This window comes from Triturus cristatus, chromosome 5_1 (assembly GCF_964204655.1).
Source record: "Triturus cristatus chromosome 5_1, aTriCri1.1, whole genome shotgun sequence".
In the NCBI taxonomy this organism is placed as follows: Eukaryota; Metazoa; Chordata; class Amphibia; order Caudata; family Salamandridae; genus Triturus; species Triturus cristatus.
Genome location: NC_140587.1, coordinates 54,865,732 through 54,889,184, shown reverse-complemented (window position 1 = coordinate 54,889,184; position 23,453 = coordinate 54,865,732). Strand labels below are relative to the sequence as shown.

General features: G+C 46.9%; 1 protein-coding gene across 2 annotated transcripts in view; it reads right to left on the bottom strand.

The window, feature by feature from the left end:
* Window positions 1–1,218: 1,218 nt before the first annotated feature.
* Window positions 1,219–23,453, bottom strand: part of LOC146830153 (uromodulin-like) — a 778,490-nt gene continuing 756,255 nt past the window's right edge. For both annotated transcript variants that reach the window (XM_085604404.1, XM_085604403.1), the window contains one exon: window positions 1,219–4,060. Coding sequence is in view for 1 of the 2 variants with exons in the window: in XM_085604403.1 (XP_085460529.1) it covers window positions 4,019–4,060 (42 nt within the window). In the remaining variant the exon portion in view is untranslated. The remainder of the gene's footprint in view (window positions 4,061–23,453) is intronic.

Genomic DNA, 23,453 nt, shown 5'->3' with positions numbered 1-23,453 from the left:
TAAGTACACTGGCCATGTGTGGGGCAAACTATGGTGGCCTCCTGACGAGAGCCCCGGCACTTATTTTTTTACAAATTAAGTACTGGGGGATGGACTAACTCTAAGGCCCCACCTATGGGTGGGCCTGGGGTGGGGGTGGTTACACCCCCTCCCCTTTGTCCAGTTTCATGCCAGAGCAGGGGCTGAGTGCCCCTGCAACCAGTTTGAACCGGGCTATGCACAGGGACACCTTGTGTGCCCCAGGCAGTGTCTCAAAAGCATTCACTGAATGCACACACCCTGCCCCAATACACATCTGCCTGTCTGAGGAGGTGGTTACACCTCCCTGTGACAGGAAACCTATTGTCCAGGCCTCCCCTGCCGGAGTTTCCTCCAGCAGCAGGAGGCCAGACCCATGTCTGTGGCAGTGGCATCCATTTTGTGATGCCAGGGCTTTGAAAGGATTTAACCGGGTTTAGCCAGTGTGAACATGTCTCTCCCTCTAGAAGGGTGGAATGCTACCCCCGCCACCAGAACTGGCGGGGGGTAGTATTCCAAAGCGTTTGACACCAAACACAACATGTTTTGATGCAGCCATTCCAGAGTTAGCAGTCACCGCAAGGTTATAATGCACTTAAGAGTATATGGTAGGGCTGTATCACAGAAGAGCCATAAGGAAGTATTTCCGAATGCTGCAGAGGGGTCAGCTCATACTTGGACACCCTCTCACATAACACTTAGCACTCTGCCTTCAGGATTGTCAAGGCCTGCCATAGGAGTGTATTATAGGTTTATATGTGTCTGTATAAGGTAGTGATATAGGTAGCCTATACCACAGTAAGGGGGTGCAAGCACACCCTTACCCAACTTGCAGTAGCAGACCTGTGGTGTCATTTTGGAGTGCTTCCCAGGGGTGGCATAATACATGCTGCAGCCCCTGGTAGGCCTCTGATGTACCTATTCTCTAGGTACATAGTATACCATATACTAGGGGCTATAAGGCACTCCAGAATCCAATTAGATATGTACCTAATGTACATGGAAACCATTTTAGAGAGGAAGCAGCTAGGCTGTGGTCCTGATTAGCGTGGCCACAGTCAGACTAAAGTCGAAAAACAGTGAAACACCAGCAAAAAGTGGGGCTACCCATGTGAAGTAGATCCTACTCTCCTACAGGATTTGTCTGCGTTTACGAGGGTCTTGCAGCCCACGCACATTTCACATTTAAAGAGTGTAGGTAGGGCAAGTGTCTGGCTTAAGTGCACACATGTATCCACACGTTTAGCGATATCTGCATGGTGTTTCCTAAACAGGATTTTATTCTGGTATATACAAACAGCCATGTACTGACATTTCAGTGTCCCACTGCACACTGTGTTGCTGTGACAAAAAACAAACCCCCCCCCTCTTCCCATCACCCATAACCCACGGCCCAATCCCGCAGGAAAATGTTTACCACCCACTGTATCCAACAATAACTGAAACATAAAAAAAATGCATCAGATAAGTCAGGAATACTGGAGAAGAGGAAAGTTTGATTGTAAAAGGAAGAAGGGAGAGAATGAGTGATATTAAGAGGGGCAAGATGGGATGGACGTCTTACTCAAAGCGGGTCCAACGCTAGAGATAGCAGAAGTGTTCACGTCGGGGCAGCCTACACACCAGTCTAGCACCCCGCAGGTGAGAGGTGCCACCGCCTCAGTTCTCCGCAGGCAGCTCCAGGGGCTGGGAGGGGAGTCAGGAGTCACATGGCCCTGTGCCAGCAGGGGCAGCATAGCCCGAGGCCATGCCCGCTAGGGCCGCACTGTGGTAGACCTCACCTTCCAGTTAGTCTGGCTTCTTCCTCAGTCCGTCTCTGAATTCCACGGGCAGATAACACAGTTCCTAGATGGGACGGGTCTGTCTTGGCAGGTGTCTAACAAACAATATTTTTTGCAGTCCGCTCTCCTAGCGTATTAGCCCCTCACCTCCGTAGTTCGCTCAGTAGGCAGCCATCTTCCAGCGCACGCCACTGAACAGCCAGTTCATATGTCGATTTCTCGTCAATAACCGCTCGTATCAGCGATTCGCCCGATTTATTTACTCACTGCATATTGGGCTAAGCCAGGATATAGTTAATAGGCAGCTAATGTCGCCGCCGACACACGATGATGTTGGATAATGTCTCCAGCCGCAGGAACCTCACTTGTTTGCAGCCATCTTGCTTGCCGGCTTTCTAGCGCTCCCCAAATATGAAAGTAATTAGAGTGGTGGATATGTTAGTCTGTTATTTGGATTGATAAGGATAGTGGAAGGATAGAAGAGGGAAGTGTCTTAAATGTGGTTTTTTTTTGGAGTTCATAGCATTAGGAGGGGGTTTGGAGTGAGTAAAGGGAAGATGGAGGGGGAAGTGTTTAGAAAGGCTAGTTTTGGAGATTTGAATAGTAACAGAGGTATGAGATAATGAAAGGAGTGGTAGAGAAGGGAAGAGTCTAGAAAGGGTTACTATGGGGATCATAGTAGTGGCATGGGTTTTGGGATGAATGAGACAGTGGAGGTAGAGTGTATATTGATAAAGGTATAGGGTGAGAAATAGGGTACTGCATTGGAAAGAGTAGTAGAATGAGGTTTGAGAAGAGTCAGCGAGTTTAGGTAGAGGATATATTGAGAGCGGTATAGGGTGAGAAATAGGGTAGTGCATTGGATATGCTGAACTAGAAGTAAAGTAATAAATATATAGATAAGTACATGGAAAGTATATATATGCATAAGGAAGGTAATACATGTCGATTAAAGTTACGTTTAATAAACTCCGGCTTTCAAGTGTTGTTATGATAAAAGATTTACCTATTTATGCAGTTACTTATATACATGTTAAAAGAACAGAATGCATCTATAAGTAATATGTAAATTTTTTAAGCAGAACTAACGAATATCTATATTTTTAAAAACATAATTATTCTACACATTTATAAAAAACAATACACATATGTAGGTACATATCTATAGTCCAAATACATGGTTATATACAGAGAGATATGTTGTATATTAATGTTTGCGTATGGTGGTTATGTGGGTAAGCGCCAATTCTTGAGTACTCTTCTGAAGATAAGGTGGTTATCCATGGAGCTTAAGTTCGGGGGTAAAGAGTTCCATAGTTTGGCTGCTTGAACAGAGATGTATGTGTTCTTGTAAGGTTGGATTTTGAGGTGAGTTGCCACTCTAAAGTCGAGGTTCCTATGTTGAATGTATTTTGTGATTTTACTCCTGATGAAGAGCAGTCCTGTTCCATGTATCGCTTTGTGGGGGATACAAAGCAGCTTGAATATGGATCTTCTGGCAACCAGTAACCAGATGTGGGCTTGTAGCTTTATATGTAAGAGTAGTCTGGTGGCCAATTTGGAATCCGTTGTATTCTTCTCATAGTTGTTAAAGGTGATCTGTGGTAGAGGCTATCCGCGTAATCCAGTTTGAACAGAACAAGAGAGATGGTAGCCCAGACCTTGTGTGTAAATCCCAGATAGAGGAAGATGCGTTGCAGAGTTTTTGTAGTAACAAAGCTTGACCTTGATAGTTTTTCCACATGGGCATTCATTGATAGCTTGGAGTCCATGGTCATTCCGAGGTTTCTTACTTCCTTTGATACTTTAGGCAGTGTTCCCAGATCATTGGGCCAGGAGGTGAGTGGGTCATCATTTTTCCAATCGCCACACGTGAGTACAGAGATCTCAGTAGGGCAGATGGACATCTCTAAATGTGTCCATCAAAGTCAGAGAGTGGACATAAAGTGCTCCTCCGCTATCTGCCTCTACTCTTTCCATACATTTTTTTATTTGTTCCTATACTTTTTCATACTTCTAACTTAATCCAAAACTTATAGAAAAAAAATCACCATAAAGCTGATTCGCCTACATATCATTCTAGGCAGAAGACAAACATTAGAATCAAGCTCTGAAACCTCCCCATCAGTCTATAATATGATAATTGTGGGTATCAGTAGCAGGTCCATGTCCAGCTTTGGGTGTGGTCAGTCCTCCTCACATCAACCAGAGTCTCAGCATCACCAGCAGGGGCCTCCCCACAACAGCCGAAAAGGCGATATCTAGAAGCAAAAAAGATAATGCTCATGTGATGTGTAGGAACAAAAGAAAACAGATGTTTGCCAGAACACACCTGCCACATCTTCTTAACCTCCCCTTTGATGTCTGTAGCCCCAGCCCTTTCCCCACTTCACCTGACTAGGGTTTTCCTTTAAATTTTACAGGGCCCAGCACCCCTTATCTTTAAAGGGACAGCATTTCAATTTCACCCAGTGGTGCTGGAATAATTTTCAGACTAAGGGTGCTGCTATCAGTGTTACACTCTCATTTGCAGACAGTACATGTACTATTGAAATGTACAGTAAATATGGACAGACAAACAGTCTTACTGACAAAACTATAAAGCGCACAAATGATAATGTGTGAAAATTGGGTTTCAGGAATAGTTGCTATTTGCACATCGCCAACTGATTTGTTTTGATGCTAATAAAACTTTTGTTTCCATCACACTGTAAGATTAGAAAAAATGCGTTCATTTCTGCTTTCCTAACTGTTCATTGTCTCAAATAGTTGTGCACTTGCTTGCCTTCAGGACTCTAGTATGGGTTTTTTGATGGGGCTGAAGAGCCCTCACACTCATGCTTTCTCAGCGTTCCACCCTAAGCCCATCAGACTGCACTATTCCTTAGACAGATATTTAGCACTCTTGAAATGACCTTTTCTAAGAATGTATAAGTCAATACTGTGGAAATATCTTGACTTGGATGCACTTCTGAATGATGCTGCTCTCCACATGAATAAATGGACAATAGGACCCCACTCACATAATTCTGTGTATACACATAAAATATGCAGTTTCTCAGAGTAACGAGGAAAAGAATGGGTAAAGCAGTAAGTCGGGAGAGCACTGAGCAAGCCGATCAGGGGATCTGATTGCCCAGAAGCAAGAGCCCTTGCATACCCCGATGGGTGAAATGCTCCATCATCGGGGAGCGCCTCACTGGGCCGGGACTCATGATGGGCCCCTCAAGATGGCTCTTTGCCAGAGGTCTTTTGAAAATGAGACACTGTGGTGCAGTGTGTGCTGAGGTGCACTGCGTGTAGATGGGTGTAAGTGTGGTATAAAAGTAACTACGAAAGGCCCTTAGAAGTGCAATACATGAGTCCTCTTTGAAAACTGAGGGCGCTGTGTTAGAAATAGTGATCCAGTATAGCTCACAGAGCTGTGGAAAGGCGCCTCAACATGTTTCTTGCCATAGATAGTCGCTGTGGATCTGACATTTCATCAGGACCATGAAAACCTAATCTACAATTGATTGGGGTTGTAGGTGGGATGATTAACAAAGTACCCAATCACAAAGAGTCACCATCAAAGTGTAGGGTACACCTTAAAATATCTCAAATCCGACCTTCAAGGAGAAAGAAAAAAACAGAGGATGAAAGGTCCCACGGGGGAAGATATTCAGGGAGTCATGCCCCACTCTAATATGGCAATGCATTAGGCAATTGTTTAGGACATTCATGCCCAAGGCGGAATCACGCCTGACAGTGAGCGTGCAAAACCTATAAAAAGAAACAAACAGGCAGGTGATACATATGTGACATTTGCAAATGCAGACCCCATCATCCACACATTTTTGGGTGTGGACAACAACTAATTTATTCAGTACAAGAAAGAAATTAACAGAAGACGGCAAAGGCGGTAAATCTTACCCAATTTGAGTTAGCAAATGGGTCCCTAGGTGATGGCAGAGACAGAAGTAGCTGCGGAGTAGAACTAATGAAAGACTAGGCATCAACCAGCACTAGGATGGTGCAAACAGGTAAGTAAAGTAAGGACCTCTCCAAGATACTCATGGGAACCAGCACACTAGGAATGCGGCAACCTACCCCGCTCTGCCTCCCTGGAGGTAATGAGGGTGCACAGGGGTAGGATTAAATACTGAACAAAGTGATTTTTATCACCTGCATGGGTAGTTATAGAGCACGTGTGTTAAGCAGGGCTTTAAGTGGGATGAAAAAACTTGGAGGGTCTCTCGAAGGGGCGTGGCCAATGTAATTAAGGGCGTGGCTTAAAAACACGTACGCTAAAAATCTGTGTTTAACATAGTTTGCCACCCGACTTGTATTTTGCTGTTTCTGTCATTGCATCCAGATGGGAAACATCGTTTACAACGCGGGGATTACATCGCGGTGCCATTACAACGCGGTTTTTACAACGCAAGTCGTTACAACGACTTGCGCTAGATGGCGCTCTAGGACAAGGAATAGTATAATTTACTATCCAACACCTTCCCTACTGTACGTAGACTGGAGTTGGAATAGTAAATTATACTACTCCTAAGTCCAGCGCCCTCCAACGCAAGTCGTTGTAACGACTTGCATTGTAAAAACCGCGATGTAATGTACCGCGATGTAAATGTATGCGTTGTAACGTCATACATCCCATCCAGATATATGATACAACAAGTAACATCATACCTACAACAAGTCAGGGCTATTGGGTTTGTCAATGGTTGTTAGTTGCATAAGATAAATAAGGAGCAACTATGGCTTGTATATAATATTGAAAAAGCTTCCACTAAAGCCCTGGTGACACCATGACAATTTTGCTGCTCCTGAGTTTTAAAAAGAGAAGGAAAATCCAGAGAGAAAATGACTTTCTTTAAAAGATTTCCATTACCCTACAACGCTCACCTGGCATGACGTCATGCCCTAACTTCTTCACTAGTGAGAAGTGAGCAGTGTGCGCACGCGCACATCCATGTGCCGCTGTCACTGCAGTCTGGGAAAAAACAGACCACCTGTGCCAGGGCACAAAACAGAGCCCGATAGAGACCCGTTTCGAGGCCCCCTTTAAAAAACTGTTGGTGCTCAGCACCGGCGAGACCCGGCCCACTTAGAGCTCTGGTGTTAAGCCATTCATGGGACGCAAGCTCATCACCTAGCGCAGAAAGTCGTGTCGGTCCTGCCGTCAAATTGAGGCACATTGAAGTGGTTTCCAGAGGTGTCTAAATATAAAAAAAACACACAAAATATCATCATCACCCACTTGGGGGAGGATGGGGGTCATGTGTGCAGAGTCCCAGTTCCCGGCCGGCTCCCTTCGATGAGTGTTGGCATGTCATGAGGCACAGCGGTAACAGGTGGCGGGTGTGTAGCGCCTGTCCCTAGGTACATCAGGCAATTCGGCTCCATCTTAGGGCGCTAGTGTTTTGAAAACCATCCTTATGCCATTGTGAGGCTGATGAAGACAGTCAGAGAAAAGCATATATTTTTTTTAAAAAAGAAAGCTCATTTTGAAGAACTCGGCATGTTTCACACTTGTGTATCTCGTAGGCATTAAGGCACTGCGCCTACATAATCGTAGGTGGAATACGTTTATGTAGCGTCGCGCTCTAGTCTTCACGTCCCAACGTCATGACGTAGAGCGCGGTGGCCATCTTGGATGCCGGCAGAGAGCGCGGAGCCCGAAAACTGAGCAGATGTCTCCTGGCGTTCTCCCTATAAGTTTATATATATGTGTTAATAAACGTATACTTGCCTGCAACAACAAGAGGCACAAGCTGTTCTTCATATATATAAGCCACACACCACAATTGTTAAGTCACATTGGCAAGGAGAAGCTGTTGGCGAAAGTTGAGCCAGTGATAAGAAGGACGGCTCATATTTAGGAAGCCTATATCAAAAACTTATAATTGGCTCATAGGTGGAGCAACTCTATGATGCACTGAAGTATGGTGCACACAAGTATAGAACCTACATCCTTGTGTTTGGAGAATATAGTGTGGTCGACAGATGTAAAAAGGGCAGCAAGTGTATAATGGGATGCAGGAGAGCAGAGAAAAGCATAAGATTGGCATGCCTATAATGTACTGGCCCAAAAAACAAACATATGTGGGCCAAGATAACAAGTTCATGGAGATAAATAGGGAATCATATGTGTAGGACCAGTCATAAAATAGGAAAATACATGAAGCGGTGGTCAGTCATGACTAGATGGAGGGATCATCCAAGCATGCACGTTTACATGTATGAAACCACATGCACTGACTCCTAGTGGGTGCCCCATGGGGATGCCATATGAGCGTCAAACAGTGTCATAGGGGCACATCATAAGGCATGCCTCAATTGTCCAGTTGGCACCAGGGAATGTCATTTTTTAGGCCAGTCCTATGTGCAGCTAAACGTAAAATCCAATTTTGTTCCTCTGGAAGAGGATTTGTTTGCTCATGTTTTTATGTGATTCTAGGAGGGGGTCTCTAGTTGGCAAATGGGGGTCTCTAGTTGGCAACGGTTTGCACCTTTGTCCAAAGAGGGACCCTTCCTTCCAGTCAGGATAAGGGCGATACATTTCCAAAATAACCCTTGCTCACCACCTTGGTAGCTTGGCACGAGCAGTCATGCTTATCTCAGAGGCAGCGAGTAAAGCATTCGCACATAACCAACGGTAATAAGGTGAAAACACTACAAACGGACACCACACCAGTTTTAGAAAAATAACAAATATTTACCTGTGCAAACAAGATCAAAACGATAAAAAGCCAACATATAGTAATCCAAAATATGCACTTTTCAAGAATTACTTTAAACTGCATTTCCTTGAGGTCGGTAGCTCCGTTCTGGACTCCTATAGTGCTGAAAACAAAAGAATCAAACAGTTCCAGCTGACCACATCAGTGCAGGTCAGCGTTAGTGTCAGCAGACTTAGAAACAGTACCTTAGGGTAGGAAAAGCACGTTTGTGCGGGCCGGTTGCAGCAACCGTCGTGGTTGCGATGTGAAACGTAGCGGTGCGGCATGGGGTGCCCTCAGGTCGCGGTGCAGTCCGCAGCTCGGTCACAGTCATCTGGCAAAGCAAGTGAGACCAGGGCTTCGGTGCGAGGTGAGACAGTGCTCGTTGCGGTGCTGCAGGTCACGGTGCATGTGGCAGTGCCAGTTGATGGGCGCTGGTGTGGGTAGGCCAAGACTGCAGTGTGGGACAGAGTGGTGTAGGACAAAGGGATGAGGTGCAGTCACCGGTGTTGAAGTAAGCATGCAGCAACAATGTTGGTGAGTCCAGGGCAGTGGAGAGAAGTGGGATGGGGTGGTGCGGATGCCGTGCCCACAGGTCACGTTGCAAGCAGCGACTCGTTGGCAGCAGCAGTCGTTGGTGAGACCAGGGTTGTGGTGTGAAGTGCGGCGGTGCCTTCTGCGGCACACTCAGGACACGGAACCAGCAGCGGTGTTGGTGACGATGTCGGCTGTTTTCTGCCTCTGTGGCAACTGAAACCCACAGTTCCAGAGGTGGTACCCAGAGGTAAGTGAAGTCTTTGCTGTCCCTGAGACTTTGTTAACAAGAGGAAATCTCTATTTCAAGCCACTGGAGATACTCAGTAACAAGTGAATAAAGTTCAGTCCAGTCCTTTCACTGCCCTAGGCAGAAGCAGGAGCTGCAGTCCAACCCAACAAAGCAACAACGCAGCAAAGGGTCAATACTCCTCCTGGCAGTTCTTCCAGCTATTCTTCTTGGCAGGTTCCTTAATCCAAGCGAGTTCTAAAGTTCCGGGATATGGCCCCAATTACTCACTTTCTCTTTGTTCTCTGGGGCAGAGAGTGTCTGTGGTCAGACCAAACCAGTTTGGTCCTCTATGGCCCAGCTTCAGGAAGGAGGTGGAGACAGCATTGCCCAAGGCAGACCACGCCTATTCAGGTGCAAGGAAATCTCCTCCCACTACTCTAAATTCAGCCCAGGTCTATTCAGCTCAGCCCTGATTCACCCAGGAAAGGCAGGAAAAACCTCAACCCACCCGGTGGATGTCTGTAGAGAATGCACATCCCCAGCAACTGTCACTCCAAAGCCAGAAAGTCAATCCACAACCCAGCAGAGGCACACAGGATGGCTAAGCAAGAAGATACCTACTTTCTAAAAGTGGTATTTTCAAACACCGAACATAAAAATCATCTTCACTAAAAGATGCATTTCTACATTCTGAATTCAGGCATACTAAACTCACTTTTCTATCTTGTCCTAATGGGAAGATATGCTCGTAAAATGTTACAGAGTATTCCCCAATCTATCCTATGAGACAGATAGTCTTACATACCAGTATATGTCCTAGCTTTCACCAACACTGCACCCTGCCCACAGGGGTACATTGGGCCAATCTTAGGGGTGACTTACAGGTAATGAAAGGGAAGGTTAGGGCTTGGCAAGTGGGTGCACTTGCCAAGTCGACATGCCAGTAAAAAGTGCACACAGACCTTACAGTGGTGGGTCTGAGAACCCTTTGAAAAGCTGGTTGCTGGGTGGCACAATCAGTGCTGCAAGCCCACTAGCAGCATTTGATTTACAGGCCCTGGCACTCTCAGTGCACTTAACTAGGGACTTAACAGAATATCAAATATGCCAATCATGGAAACACCAATCCATAATACAATTTACATTAGGAGCACTTGTCTTGCACTTTAACACTGGACAGTAATGAGAAAGTGCAAAGAGACACTACACCAGCAAAAACAGTCAAAACCAAGCGGTCAGAAATCCAAAAAGACAGGGGAAACATGCCAAAATAAGCCAGGTCTAACACTAGCACATCATCTGGAGTATGATTGTGGGTGGGGAAGTGAGTACCTATTTTGGTGGTTATTTTGTTGCATCAGATACCACTCTGATGTTCTGTAATCCTTGTCCGACAGGTCTGGTTGTCAAGGCGATATATATATCTCTTGTTGCAAAAGCAGGTGATCATATACACACACTTCTTGGTATTTTAGTTAGTAAGATTCTTTTATGTCCATATGTGGGTCTGGCCAAAAACAATTTATTTGGCCGGTTTGGTTAAATCACAAACCCCACAAGAACCACATGGGTAGTGACCTGTGACAGGGGCAGGTCCCGGAGGGGACGTTGGTCAGATCTGGATGCCCTCTGCGGTCTGCTGTGGATGATCATGTTTCTGAGGTTATGTGTCCATTTAAATATAAAACGTAGTGTGGGAAACTCAAGAGAGCCTGGTTGCAAAATAGACCAATGCTTGTGTTTGATTTTTTTTATCCGATTTAATTCTGGATAAAGGTAGTGATACAGGTGATGGTGTTATCCTGTAATCTAGCGCTGGGTTCCAACATTGTTGCCCAATTGATATTCCTGGCCCTTTCCCATGCTAGGTTGACAGAGGTAGGTGGGTAATTGCTTGCTATCAGGCTGGTGGTCAGTTGCAATGCCAGTAGGTCGAAGTCAGCAGCCTTGCTGCAATTGCAACGTAGTCACTGGAACTGGCCACTGAGAAGATTGTCCCTCAATGCTTTGGTGTTGTGGCTGTCATATAGTAGTAGACCTTTACAGTCGGTCGACTTTTTGCATGGAGTGGTCGTGAGTTTCCCATTAGTAATGGTGATCCATAAATCAAGGAAAGGGAGACCCTTGCCCAAGATATTTTTGGTGAATCTTAGGAATGGGTTATGGGAATGAATCCATGTGCATAAATTGAGACATTCCTCAATATCTCCCTGCAGAAGATCAATACGTCATCAATGAGATGCTATAGGAGTATATTGTCTTTGCAACAAAAAAAAATCTCTTGTATAATTAGCCATGTAGAGACATGCTACACTTGGAAGTATGTGTTTGGTGGTAGAGTTGGTCTCCAAATTGGAAGACGTTTTCTTTATGTGCTATGGCAGCACATTCAGTAAGGTGAGGACCAAGTTCCAGAAAAGAATGTGCTTTCTACAACCTCAAGTGTGGCATCTTGGGAGATGTTCATGTAAAGAGGCTCCACGTCAAGGGCCACGATGACGTAAATATTACTGATGTTGTTTGCCTCTAGTTTCTAGTGTCGTTAAGAAAAGATGGTGTTTTTGTAATCATTGGTTGTAGAAAATGTTTTGCAGAACTTTGAAAGAGGTTCTAGAATGGAACATTTGCCCAATACAATAGGTCTACCCATAGGTAGTGTCACCCTCTGGTGTATTTTAGGAGGTAAATAGAAGTACAGGATTTTAGGGTAGGTGTGGAGCAAATATTCTGCCTCATTTGTGCTTATCCAGCCCTCGGTTTCAGCTGTCTGACCAATTGAGCTTATGTTAGTTGTGAGACTTGCAGTGGGGTCCTGGCTGATGGAGCTGTAACACCAACGGTCAATCAGGTGGCAGAGAAATTCTATATTTTAGTGGTGGACATAATGACAATTGTGCACCCTTTGCAGGCTGTTCAGGATTCACACTCTCTCTGGGGAATATTCCTGATTTTAGTGAAACCTCCTGTGCTGCAGAACCAGGACAACAATTAAGTAACAGTTTCTTATTTTTAAAAAACATTTGTTCTAAAAAATTAAAATGTAAGTGTATTAAAGGCTGCTTTGGAGTTATTTATGACTCTCATTTGTGCTGCTAGTCTTTAAATCTTTATTAAATCGGTTACTTTATCTTTCATCTGAGCTAACCTCTTCATAATTTTTGTTTACTCTTTTTTAATGAGTTAGTGTTTGACATTTGTCCCTTTTCCCATACATAATTGATAGTCTTTGAACACTATTCAGCAGCGGAAAGCTCCAAGAATGCAAGAAGTTATTATAGGCAATTGTTTTACAGTAGATTTTTATATCCAGACCCTTTTCATTAAAAATACCTACCCCACATATTGAAGTAAGATTTGTAGCAGCTGTCCCACCAGGATCCAACAGCCGTCCCAGAGAGCTGCTGGCTGATTGGACATCAAGGGCCTCCCATGCTTCATTGAATGGGGGGAGTTGTTTCTCCAGTTTGTTACTTTAGTGAAGCATTGTTGGACTTGGCCCTTTTTGCAGGGTCATCCCTGAACTGTTTTGCCTTCCTCCTATATTTTCTCTGACCTGTTTGTGTTGGTTTTATGACTCTGGGCCCTTTACCACTGCTGATCAGTGCTAAAGTGCATATGCTCTCCCTATTGTACATTGATGTATGGATTAGTGACTCCATGATTGGTTATTTGGTTTACTTGTCAGACCCTAGTATAGTGCACCATGTGTGCCCAGGGCCTGTAAATCAAATGCTGCTAGTGGGCTTGCAGCACTGGTTGTGCCACCCACAGTCGCAGCTGGTGAAATGTGTCTCAGGCCTGCCATTGCAGAGCCTGTGTGCAATCTAGTACTGCCATGTCGACTTAGCAAGTGCACACACTTGCCAGTCCCTAAGCCTTCCCTTTTCTACATATCAGACACCCCTAAGGTAAGCCCTAGGGCAGGGTGCATTGTATGTAAAAGGTGAGTCATGCCCTGATGTGTTTGGCATGACCTAATAGTGAATTACGGCCTATTTCGTTTTTCGCTATTGCAAGGCTACCTGTCCCCATAGGCCAGAATTGGCAGATTGATTATAACATCTTATAATCCTAAATGACCCAGGAATCATGGTGGAAATTCGAGTTTAGTATGCCTGAACTCAGAATGATAAAATACATATTTTAGTGAAATTGGTTTTAACATTCTGTGTTTGAAAAAAACACATTTAGAAAGTAGGTATTTTCTTGCCTAAACCATCCAGCCTGCCTCTGCCAGCTTGTGTATTGTGAGTCTGGTTTTGTGAGTGGCAGGGGCTGGGGGCTCCAGGAGATAGGGTGAGTCAGCACACGGCTGAATAGACCTATCTGCATCTAGAGTGGTGGGAGGAGTAGCACCTGGGTATGAATAGGGCTGTGCCTGCCTTCCACAACGCTGGCTCCATCTCCTGTAGTGCGTCTGATGTCCCTGGCCTACTCTGACAAAGGAAGAATGTGTACACTGGCAGGATGCACCCAGAATAGGTTTGGACTAGGTACAGGACTCTCTGCCTTCAGAGACATTTATGGGTATAAATACTGGGGCCCAGACCCCAAGACTTTAGATCACTTCTGAAACAACAAGACAAATCTTTGCCAAGGAGAAGAACCAAGGAAGCTGCAGGAGTTTGGACTGCCCCTCTGCCAGTGTGCTGTTTGCTGGGTTGGCCTGCAGTGGTTTCTTTATTGCCAAGGAAAGGAGAAGGAACTTTCAAAGAACTTTCATAATCTTGCAGAATATTTCTCCAAGGGCTTAAACTTGTGCTTTCCTCCTGCTGAAGTCTCAGGGCCACAAGACTTCACCATCAGCTCCCCTCTGAATTTCCTTGCTGGGAATTCTGTCTGCAGGAGCCTGCGTGTCGCTGGGAGCTGGAAGTGCGACTCAACAAGAAGAAGCTTGTCGCCGTCGCAGCTGTTGCCGTGGCATCGTCAGAGAAGCATGTCGCCGCCACAGAGGTCTCGCCGCATCACCAGAGAAGCGTGCGTTTATCGCAGCTGTTTACCGACGCATCACCCGAGAAGCGTGTCGCCACCTCAAGGGTCACCGTCGCATCACCGGAGAAGTGTGTCGCAGGGCCTGTCCCGGCTCCAAAGTTGCAGATTTTGCCGCATGGCCATCAGGCGTACACGCATTGTCTTCACGTCGTCGCATTGCATCAAGGGCGCCATCTTATCGCATCGCACCGGATTGTCGCATCGCATCGAGGAACCATCTTGCCGCATTGTAACCGGAAAGCAGTACGAGAATCAACGCATCACCTCCTCTCCGGTAAGGAACAAGACGCATCCCCTACTCTGCGCAAGCATTGAGGAGCGATGCATCGCCTCCCCCGAAGCAAGGAACAGACGCATCACCCTCCCTGTGAACCTTTTGTTTGTTTTGTGTTACGCATCCAGGAACTTTTGTGAGAAAAGTGTCACATTTATCATCAACTTGAACTAAGTTACTCCTACCATCTTTAAGTCAATTTTGAGTACAGTATTGTGGATTTTTGTCGTTTGTGGTCTTGTGTTAAGTCTATATAAAAAAATACTTATTTTATAAAAACCTGTGTGGTGTCCATCTGTAGTGTTTTCACTGTGTTACTGAATGTGTTCACAAATGCTTAACACACTGCCTCTGAGACAAGCCTGTCTGCTCGTGCCAAGCTACCAAGGGGGTGAGCAGGGGTTATCTAGTAGAGTAATCCCCTTTCCCTGACTTAGAAACAAGGGTCCCTATTTGGTCAAAGGCACCTACCTCTGCCAACTAGAGACCCCCAGTTCTAACAAGCAGACTGCCTTCTCTGTGTAAAACACACCTCCTCCTCTCTGACTTGACCATCTCTTTAGCCAGCATGCTGTAATAAATAGCTGAGACAGGCGCTTCGGGCATGCCAGCCTAGAGTATATTTGTTCCCCAAAGATGGGTTCACCTATGAGCACAGCCCTCTTTCCGCCCACTGTTATCAAGGTGTCTTGCTTTCAGCATGCAAAGCCGACATCCCCCAGTTTGCTCTCAGAAAATCAGCAGTTCACACTACAGTAGCCATTTTCTGCATTGCAAGCTCTCTCCCATCCTAGTCCAGTGAATGGTATGTTTGGGGGTTGAACCAGTATCCAGCTCGACCAATACTGGGCACCACCAGCCAGTACCTTCAACAGCAGCACATTGACAGCCCATTTGAGTCAGAAAAGTGCATGCAAGACCCAGAGATGTATGGTGACAGGGCTGAAAGTCTGACTCAGGACCCTGATCTGAAAGGCCTAGCAACCTGAAGCCCTTTTCTTCACATAGAAGCATCCCCTGTAAAAATAGAGTGCAAGGATCCCGCCAGGGCCAGCATGCACACAATCCTAAGATGGTGGTGCTTCCTATCAAACGGAGACATGTTAGACAGACCATCATTTTTTTAAACAAACATTATTGATTTTCAGAGGTATGAAACAAAGATCATGCAGTAGCCTCCTCCTACTCTCGGAGGGCATCCCAGTTGTGCTGCAGCTGCTGGACCCCCGGGGCATAGGGGAGTGGAGAGCGGTTACACTGCAGTGTCCTGGGCCAAGCATATAGAAATTTAGTAAGTAGGATGTTTCCTGTAATGTTGTGCAGTGTTCACCGGGGATAGAGGATCAGTCACAGCCACAGCCACACGAGTCGAAATTGAGTCTCCACATCTGACGGGTGGTAGACATTACACCAAACTGACCTCCACCTCGCAACCAAAAGTACCTGCCCAATCAAATAACAGATCTCGAAATCAGGGGCAGCCAACCTGCCCTCTGTAGTGGGAAGCTGGACTTTGGGAAGGGCAATTCTTCCTGTGCCACCCTAAGTTCCAAGTCATTGTCCATCTCATGACAAGAAACTCAAGGTTTTCTTATGGGTAGGTTGGCAAAAACAAGTATAGCAGGCACGATACCATTTCCATTTTCTCCATTGCAATACGGCCCATGACAGGTAAAGGGAGGGTGGTCCAAAAGGAGATAGACTGTGTGATACAGGATGGCCCATATGTTCCCCCCACGTAGTTCTGACGCAGCGTGATATATTTGCACACCAAAGGACCGATATTTGGGAGTTCCCAATGAATCCCACTACCCAGCTTAGTGGCCTGTCGTCCATGGTCGGGGTCTGCAGGGGAAACACATTAGATCATTGTTGAGCATACAACACAATGGTATAAACTCTGACTGATCCAGGTGTATCAACTCTGGAATGTGTGGTAGCAAGCAGTCCAGGAATATTGTGCTGAGGATCTTGTAGTCAACATTTAAGATCAACAAGAGTCGATAAGAAAAGACAAGCGCTTTGTCCTTACCCGTTTCCAAGAGCGGGACAATCAAGGCCTCAGGTATGGTGGGGGGCAAGAATCTCTGGCAGCATTGTAGACCTTATTCAGACGACGGACGAGGAGTTTGACATATGCAGTATAGAATTTGACGGGTGGCCCATAATACCCAGGTATTTTAACCCTGGTCAATACCTTGATAGTTCTTCGTACTTCTGTACCTTGACAAGGCCACCCAGTGTGGCAGAGGTATCACCCCCAAGCAGTGTGTCAAGGCATTGATCACGTAGCTATGCATGATTTGAGGGCCATGGTCCTGGGTGGTAGCATAGAGGGAGGCATAATATTCCTGGTGTTAATCCGGTTTGTGTGCACATGATGTGACCTGTAGGGATGTGTAATGAAAGGACCTGTGACTGGGACCTGGTAGGACTCGCTAGCCAGCTTTGTCTTACTCACTATGAGTCATAATGAGACATGGTCTATAGTCATAAGCTTTCAGTCCCTCAATGAGCTCCAGGACCTTCTCCCTCTCAGTGCAAGCATGTTGCCAGGAAACAGGGGCCTGGGAGCTAGGCATCTCTATCGAGGGTATCCAGCGATTTCTCTGCTCCACTATCTCACAAAGCAGTTGAGTTTGTACCCAACAGATATGGATATACAATGTCCCCACACTCACCACCTTGAGTGCTTCCCACTCAACCAAAACTGGGGATGCAGTGTCAGTGTTTTCAGTGATGTCGTTATCGAAGGTAGCGGCCAAAGAATCTTGAAAGACTGGGTCCGCAAAGGCAGCCACATTCAACTTCTAGGAGGAGATTGGTGGCCGTGGGGAGTCCCACCCAAGAGTCAATATTACAGGGTTATGGTCAAAGTGTGTTTTGGCCAAGTACTCTAGACAGAGAGTCCTATCCTGCGGTGACATATGAGTCATGTGTACCAGAGAAGTAGGAGTATTCTCTGAGTGTTGGATTAAGCTCACACTATATGTACATCAAACCTCATCTGTACATCCACTGGCATAAACATTTCAAAGCAGCATGTATGGGAGAGGCCAGCAGACGCGGTAGGTTCTATCTAGATTTGTGGTCGCAATACAGTTTATGTCTTCCCTAAGGACAAAGGGAATTGTAAGATCTTGGAGATGTGTGGAGCAAGAGAGGAAAGAAAAGACTGCGGTCGATGTGCAGGACTTAAATTTAGGAGAGCAAGGTCCCTAACCTCTAGCTTACCCTGACAGCCACGAATCTACCCTCTGGGTCAGCAGTCTCTAATTGTGTAGAAAAGGGAACCCAGGCAAAATCCAAATAAGTACACCCCTAGAGAAGGGAGAGTATGAGGTACAGTAAACCTGTTCCCTCCAGCTTTTCTGGAGTGCCAACCAGTGCCCTAGTGAGGTATGTCTCCTGAAGAAAGATGATCTGTACTTGTCGCTGCTCGATATATGCCTGGATCTGCTACCTTATGCACATAGAGGTTAGTCCCCTGACATCCCATGTAAGAATTTTCATCACAAGGGGGGACAAGACATAAGTTAGTGTCGGGGTCCATGGGGTCTGCCTCACCCCCACAGCCTTTCCGGGTGGGTTAAATAGTCTCAGGAGTTGACAAGTGAGATCATCAACAAACTCTAACTTTTCCCCCTTGTAAGACCTGGCACCATTGGCGTGGGTCTCCCTTCCATTTTTCGCTGTTGTCTCCTCTGTTTTTGCTGGTATTAGATGCTCTGGGTGCTGTGCCACTGCCATTCAGTGCTACAGTGCGAATGCTCCATTGGTAAATATGACAGTGAATTGGTATATCCCTGATTGGCTTATTTGGTTTCTCTGTTAGTCCCTAGTAGCGTGGCCTGTGTGTGACTAGGGCTGGTAACCCAAATGCTGCTGGTGGGCCTGCAGCGCTGGTTTGCGCCACCCACAGAAGCAGCTTGTAAAGTGTGTCTCAGACCTGCCACTGCAGTGTCTGTGTGCAGTCCAGAACTGCCATCTTGGCTGTGAAGTGCACCCACTTCCCAGCCCCTGAACCTTCCCTTGGCATCATGTAAGTCACCCCTATGGTAGGGTGCATGGTATGTGTAAAGTAGGACATGCCTTGGTGTGTGTAGCATGTCCTGGTAGTGAATTACACACAATTTCGTTTTTCACTACTGCAAGGCTATCTGTTCTCCATAGGCCAGAATGGGCAGTTTGACTATTACATTCTATAGTCCTAACTGACCCAAAGAACGTGGTAGAAAAACGAATTTAGTATGCCTGAGCTCAGAATATAAAAATACATCTTTTAGGAAAGTTTATTTTTATATTCTGTGTTTGAAAATACCACTTTTAGAAAGTATGTATTTTCTTGCCTAAGCCTTCCAGTGTGCTCTGCTGTTATGTGTATTGGCTGTCTGGTTTTGAAGGGACAGGGCAGGCTGAGTCAGACCTGGGTTGAATAGAGAGATCTGCATTGGAGTATGGGGAGGGGTAGCTCCTTGACCTGAATAGGGCTGTGCCTGGCAAGGTGAATGCTGGCTCCACCTCCCACTGTGCATCTGATGGCAGACCCCCTCTTCCTGAAAGGAAGGATGCAGCCTGGTAAACAAAGTGCTCCAGGACTGGGCAGAACTGGTTCTGGCTGGGTTCAGTGACTTGTAGCTTCTGAGAACAAAGACTTTTGGGGTATAAATATCTGTGCTGAAACCCCTACAATTTGTATTGCTCCTGGATAACAAGAAGAACCTCTGTCCGTGTAACTAAAGGAATCTGCAGGAGGTGACTGTCATTGTGTGCTGTTTCTTGGATTGGCCTGCAGTGGTTACTACTGGACTTGGAAGAAGAGGAAGAGGACTTTGAAGAGAACTTTTATTTCAACTTGCTAAAGCAATCACCCAAGGGCTAGAAGAGAGCTAGCTTCCTGCTGGAGTCTCAGGCACATCAGACTCCACCACCAGCCTCCTGTTTCCTCCCAGCGAGGATTTGTATCTGCAGGTGAGGCTCCTGTGAGTTCCAGGGCCTCTAGTTCTACTACATGGAAAAGAGTGCTGAAAATCGTCGCTAACGCCTGTTTGCGAGCCGCAGCAGCTGAAGCGCGTTTGCAGGCCTCCAAGTGCTCGCTAACCAAAGGTCATCGCATCAAGCTCATTGCTTCACGACATCGCAGCGCGGACGCCGGGCGTCCGCCATTTTCATCGCATCGCGTCAGGATCGTTGCTCCCTCGCGGAGCGCCATATCTTTTCATCGCAACAAGATCGCACACGCAACAGGCTCTGCGCATCATCCTCCCTTGCGGCATTGATTTCAACGCATCACCGGCTTAGCGTGGAGAAGTTTTTCACTTTGTCCCACACGCTTCTGCAGATCAGCGCATCATCCCCCCTTGTGGCAAGGATTCAATGCATCGCTGGTCTCGCGTGAGGAAAATCATCACTACAGCTCCTTTGCGACATTTTGGTTGTTTTGCTACAGAATCCAGGTACTTTGTAAGTAAAAGTGTCGCAGAGACCACTGCTTTGAACTGAACTCCTCTTTGCACATTTGAACTATTTTTGCAGCCTTTCAAGAGTAACCCTATTTTTCTAGTATTGCGGCTTTTTACTGTTATTGGTCTTGTGTTAAGTCTATATATAAAGATACTTATTTTTTATAACTACTTGTGTGGTGTCCCTTTGTAGTGTTCTTCACTGTGTTACTGTGTATGGTCATAAATGCTTCACACACTGTCTCTGAGATAAGCCTAACTGCTCGTGCTACGTTACCACAGGGTTGAGCAGGGGTTATCAAAGGGTGTAGCCCGCTTGCATTTATGATCGCATACAGTAATTATAGTGTACACTACTAGTGAGTGCAGACCATAACGTAACCACATACGGTTTTGAGGTTTTCTGATTCTATTTTTGATTGATATTGCCAGTTATTGCTACAATGGGCAAGCCCAGATCCAATGCCTCTGAGGATCTCTCCTGGGAAGAAGAGAAAATAGACACCTAAACTGCCAAGCAGCTCAAGCATTTTTGCAAACGCTTCACAGTCCCTATCACAGGTCTCACTAAGAGGGAAGAGTATTACAAGGCGCTGAAGGCCTGGCTAGAAGCCAGGGATGCCCCTAGGAATATGGGAGAGCCTGTGGAGGGGGGAGAGAATGCAGGAGAGCAGGAGGATGAAGTGGTAGATTTGGTGGGAGACAAAGAAGTTTCCAGCCCAGACACTAGTGTGTCCTCAAGGGGTGTGTCTCCAGAAGAGGTGGAGGACAGGGAGAGAGATAGGCGGCATAATATGGAGATAACTATGGTTAAAATGGATGGTCAGAGGGACCTAGAGAACAAGAAGTTAGAATTTGAAATGATGAAAGTGAAACTTGAGCATTAGAGAATATTGAGGGAGATGAAGATTAAAGCAAAGAGTGTAGAGATCTCCCCCTTTGGTGGCAGCATACCAGTAGTGCATACTGAGAGTAGAGTGTATATACCCAAGGAGGTTATTAAGGATTTCCATAAAAGTGAAGATATTGGGCAATGGTTTGCTGCTTATGAATTAGCCATGGTGTCCCACCGGGTCCCTGAGAAGGATTGGGGAGCGGGGTTGTGGGGACGCTTTGTGAGTAAGGTGAGGGATACCTTGTTGGACCTTCCCCCAGAAAGTAGGATGGTTTATGCCCACATGAAAGAAGCTTTGATTAGCAGCTATGGTTTGACCCCTGAAATGTATAGGCAGATATTTAGAACCTGCAAGAAGCTAGAGGGTACCACGTGGGTTGAAGATGTGTCTTTTGTTTGCAGAGCAATGGAGCGCTGGGTCAAAGGTAGCAAATTAGAAACTTTTGAGCAACTTTATGATTTGATTGCATGGGAGCATTTATCTAGTAACTGTTTTCCTGAACTACGCCAGCACCTGATTGATTGCAAGCTAACTAAACCTAGGAAGCTTGCTGAGGAGGTGGACCGCTGGGTGAGCACCCGGGTTCGCAGGGTCCAGTGGGAGACTTCGCCAAAGGTGGGCAGGGTCCCCAGCAGAGAGGTGGGGGGACAGCGGTAAACCAAGGGAGTTCCACAGAGGGCCCCAAAGTAATTCCTAAGGGAACCAAGCAGTGGTGTCCCAGCCTCCCTGAGATAAGAAGCCCGTGCCCCCGACAGGTAGGCCTGTTCAGAGGGGGCTCCTTACTTGTTATAAGTGTGGTCAAGTGGGCCACAGATACTTTGATCCACAGTGTCCTCAAAGGGATGCTCCTGCACCACCCCGTGCACCACCCAGCCAGCTTGCTAGTGTAGCCCTGGGATGGGAGGAGATGGGTGCCCAAGGTGGGTGGGATCCTGTGGAATTGACCCTTGTCTCAGTAGGAGACTTTGAGATGGTCCCTAAACCTGCACTGCCTGATAGCACTAAAAGGTACAGGCAGTGGGTGACCATCAATGGCCATAGAGTGGAGGCTCTAAGAGACACAGGAGCCAGTGTAACTGCTGTCAGCTCCCGGTTGGTGTCCAAAGAGCAGGTTGCCCCCATGCATTCTACCCAGTAGTGTCCGCAGACAACTCAGAGAGCCAAGGTGAGGTGGCTCAGGTTCCCTTTGAGTGGGGGGGGGGGTTCAGGAACTCTTCAGGTGGCTGTGAGGCCCGCCATACCTGTAGACTGTCTGTTGGGCAATGATTTAGAGAACTCCCCATGGGCTACGGTGGAAAGGAGATCTCACTTGGAAATGTTGGGTCTGCCTGAGTGGGCGTGTGCTACCACTTGGTCCATGGCAGCCAAGGAGGGTGTTGAGAAAGACCTGGAGCCTGAGAGTATGGCCCAGGTCCCTGCCTTAGAGAGAAGGGGCAGGGGGCTCGGGAAGCCGGCCCCCTTGGTTCCCACGGCCCTGGGGGACCTGCCTGAGATAACCCATTGGCAGCAGGAAGGAGGGCCCACCAGGGATGAGTTTTGTGAGCAGCAAAGAGTTTGCCCTTCTCTTGAGGGTATGCGGCGACAGGCTGCAGCCCAGGCAGCAGGTGACATGTCTGGTTCACATCTGATTTATTGGGAAAACAGACTCCTGTATAGCGAGCCTAAGGCTGCTGAGCCGGGGTTAGCCCGTGTGCTGGTGGTACCCGGGTGCTTCAGAGCCTTCCTACTGGGGTTGGCTCATGATATTCCATTGGTAGGACATCTGGGGCAGACCAAAACCTTTGAGAGGCTGGCAGCCCACTTCTATTGGCCCCAGATGCGCAAGAGCTCAGATACGTATTGCAGAACCTGTGAGACTTGCCAGGCAAGTGGGAAGAGTGGGGGGAAGATCAAGGCCCCACTCCAGCCCTTTCCAGTTGTTAGTACCCCATTCGAGCGAATGGGCATTGACATTGTGGGGCCTCTGGACCCCAAGACAGCCATGGGCAACAGGTACATCCTGGTCTTGGTGGACCATGCCACTCGGTACCCAGAAGCCATCCCGCTCAGGACAGTGATGGCCCCCGTGGAGGGACGTGCACTGATGGGGATCTTCTCCCGTGTGGGGTTCCCCAGAGAGGTGGTGTCTGACAAGGGGACCAACTTCATCTCCCAGTATATGAAGTCTCTGTAGAAGGAGTGTGGGGTAACTTATAAGTTCACCCCTGTTTACCACCCCAAGGTAATGGTCTGGTTGTAAGGTTCAACCGGACCTTGAAGTGTATGATCATGGGCCTAGAAGAGCCCCTGAGGCGTAAGTGGGACGTCCTCTTGCCATGCCTGTTGTTTGCCTACCGCGAGGTACCACAGAAGTGCTTAGGGTTCAGTCCCTTTGAACTGCTCTATGGCCATCCGGTAAGAGGGCCTCTGAGTCTGGTCCAGGAAGGCTGGGAGCAATCTCCCAGGAATCCTCCCCAAGATGTATTTAGCTACATGCTGGCCTTCAGGAAACAGACTCGGCGTTTCAGAAAAATTGCTGAGGCAAATCTGGAAGCCAGCCAGGAGGAAATGA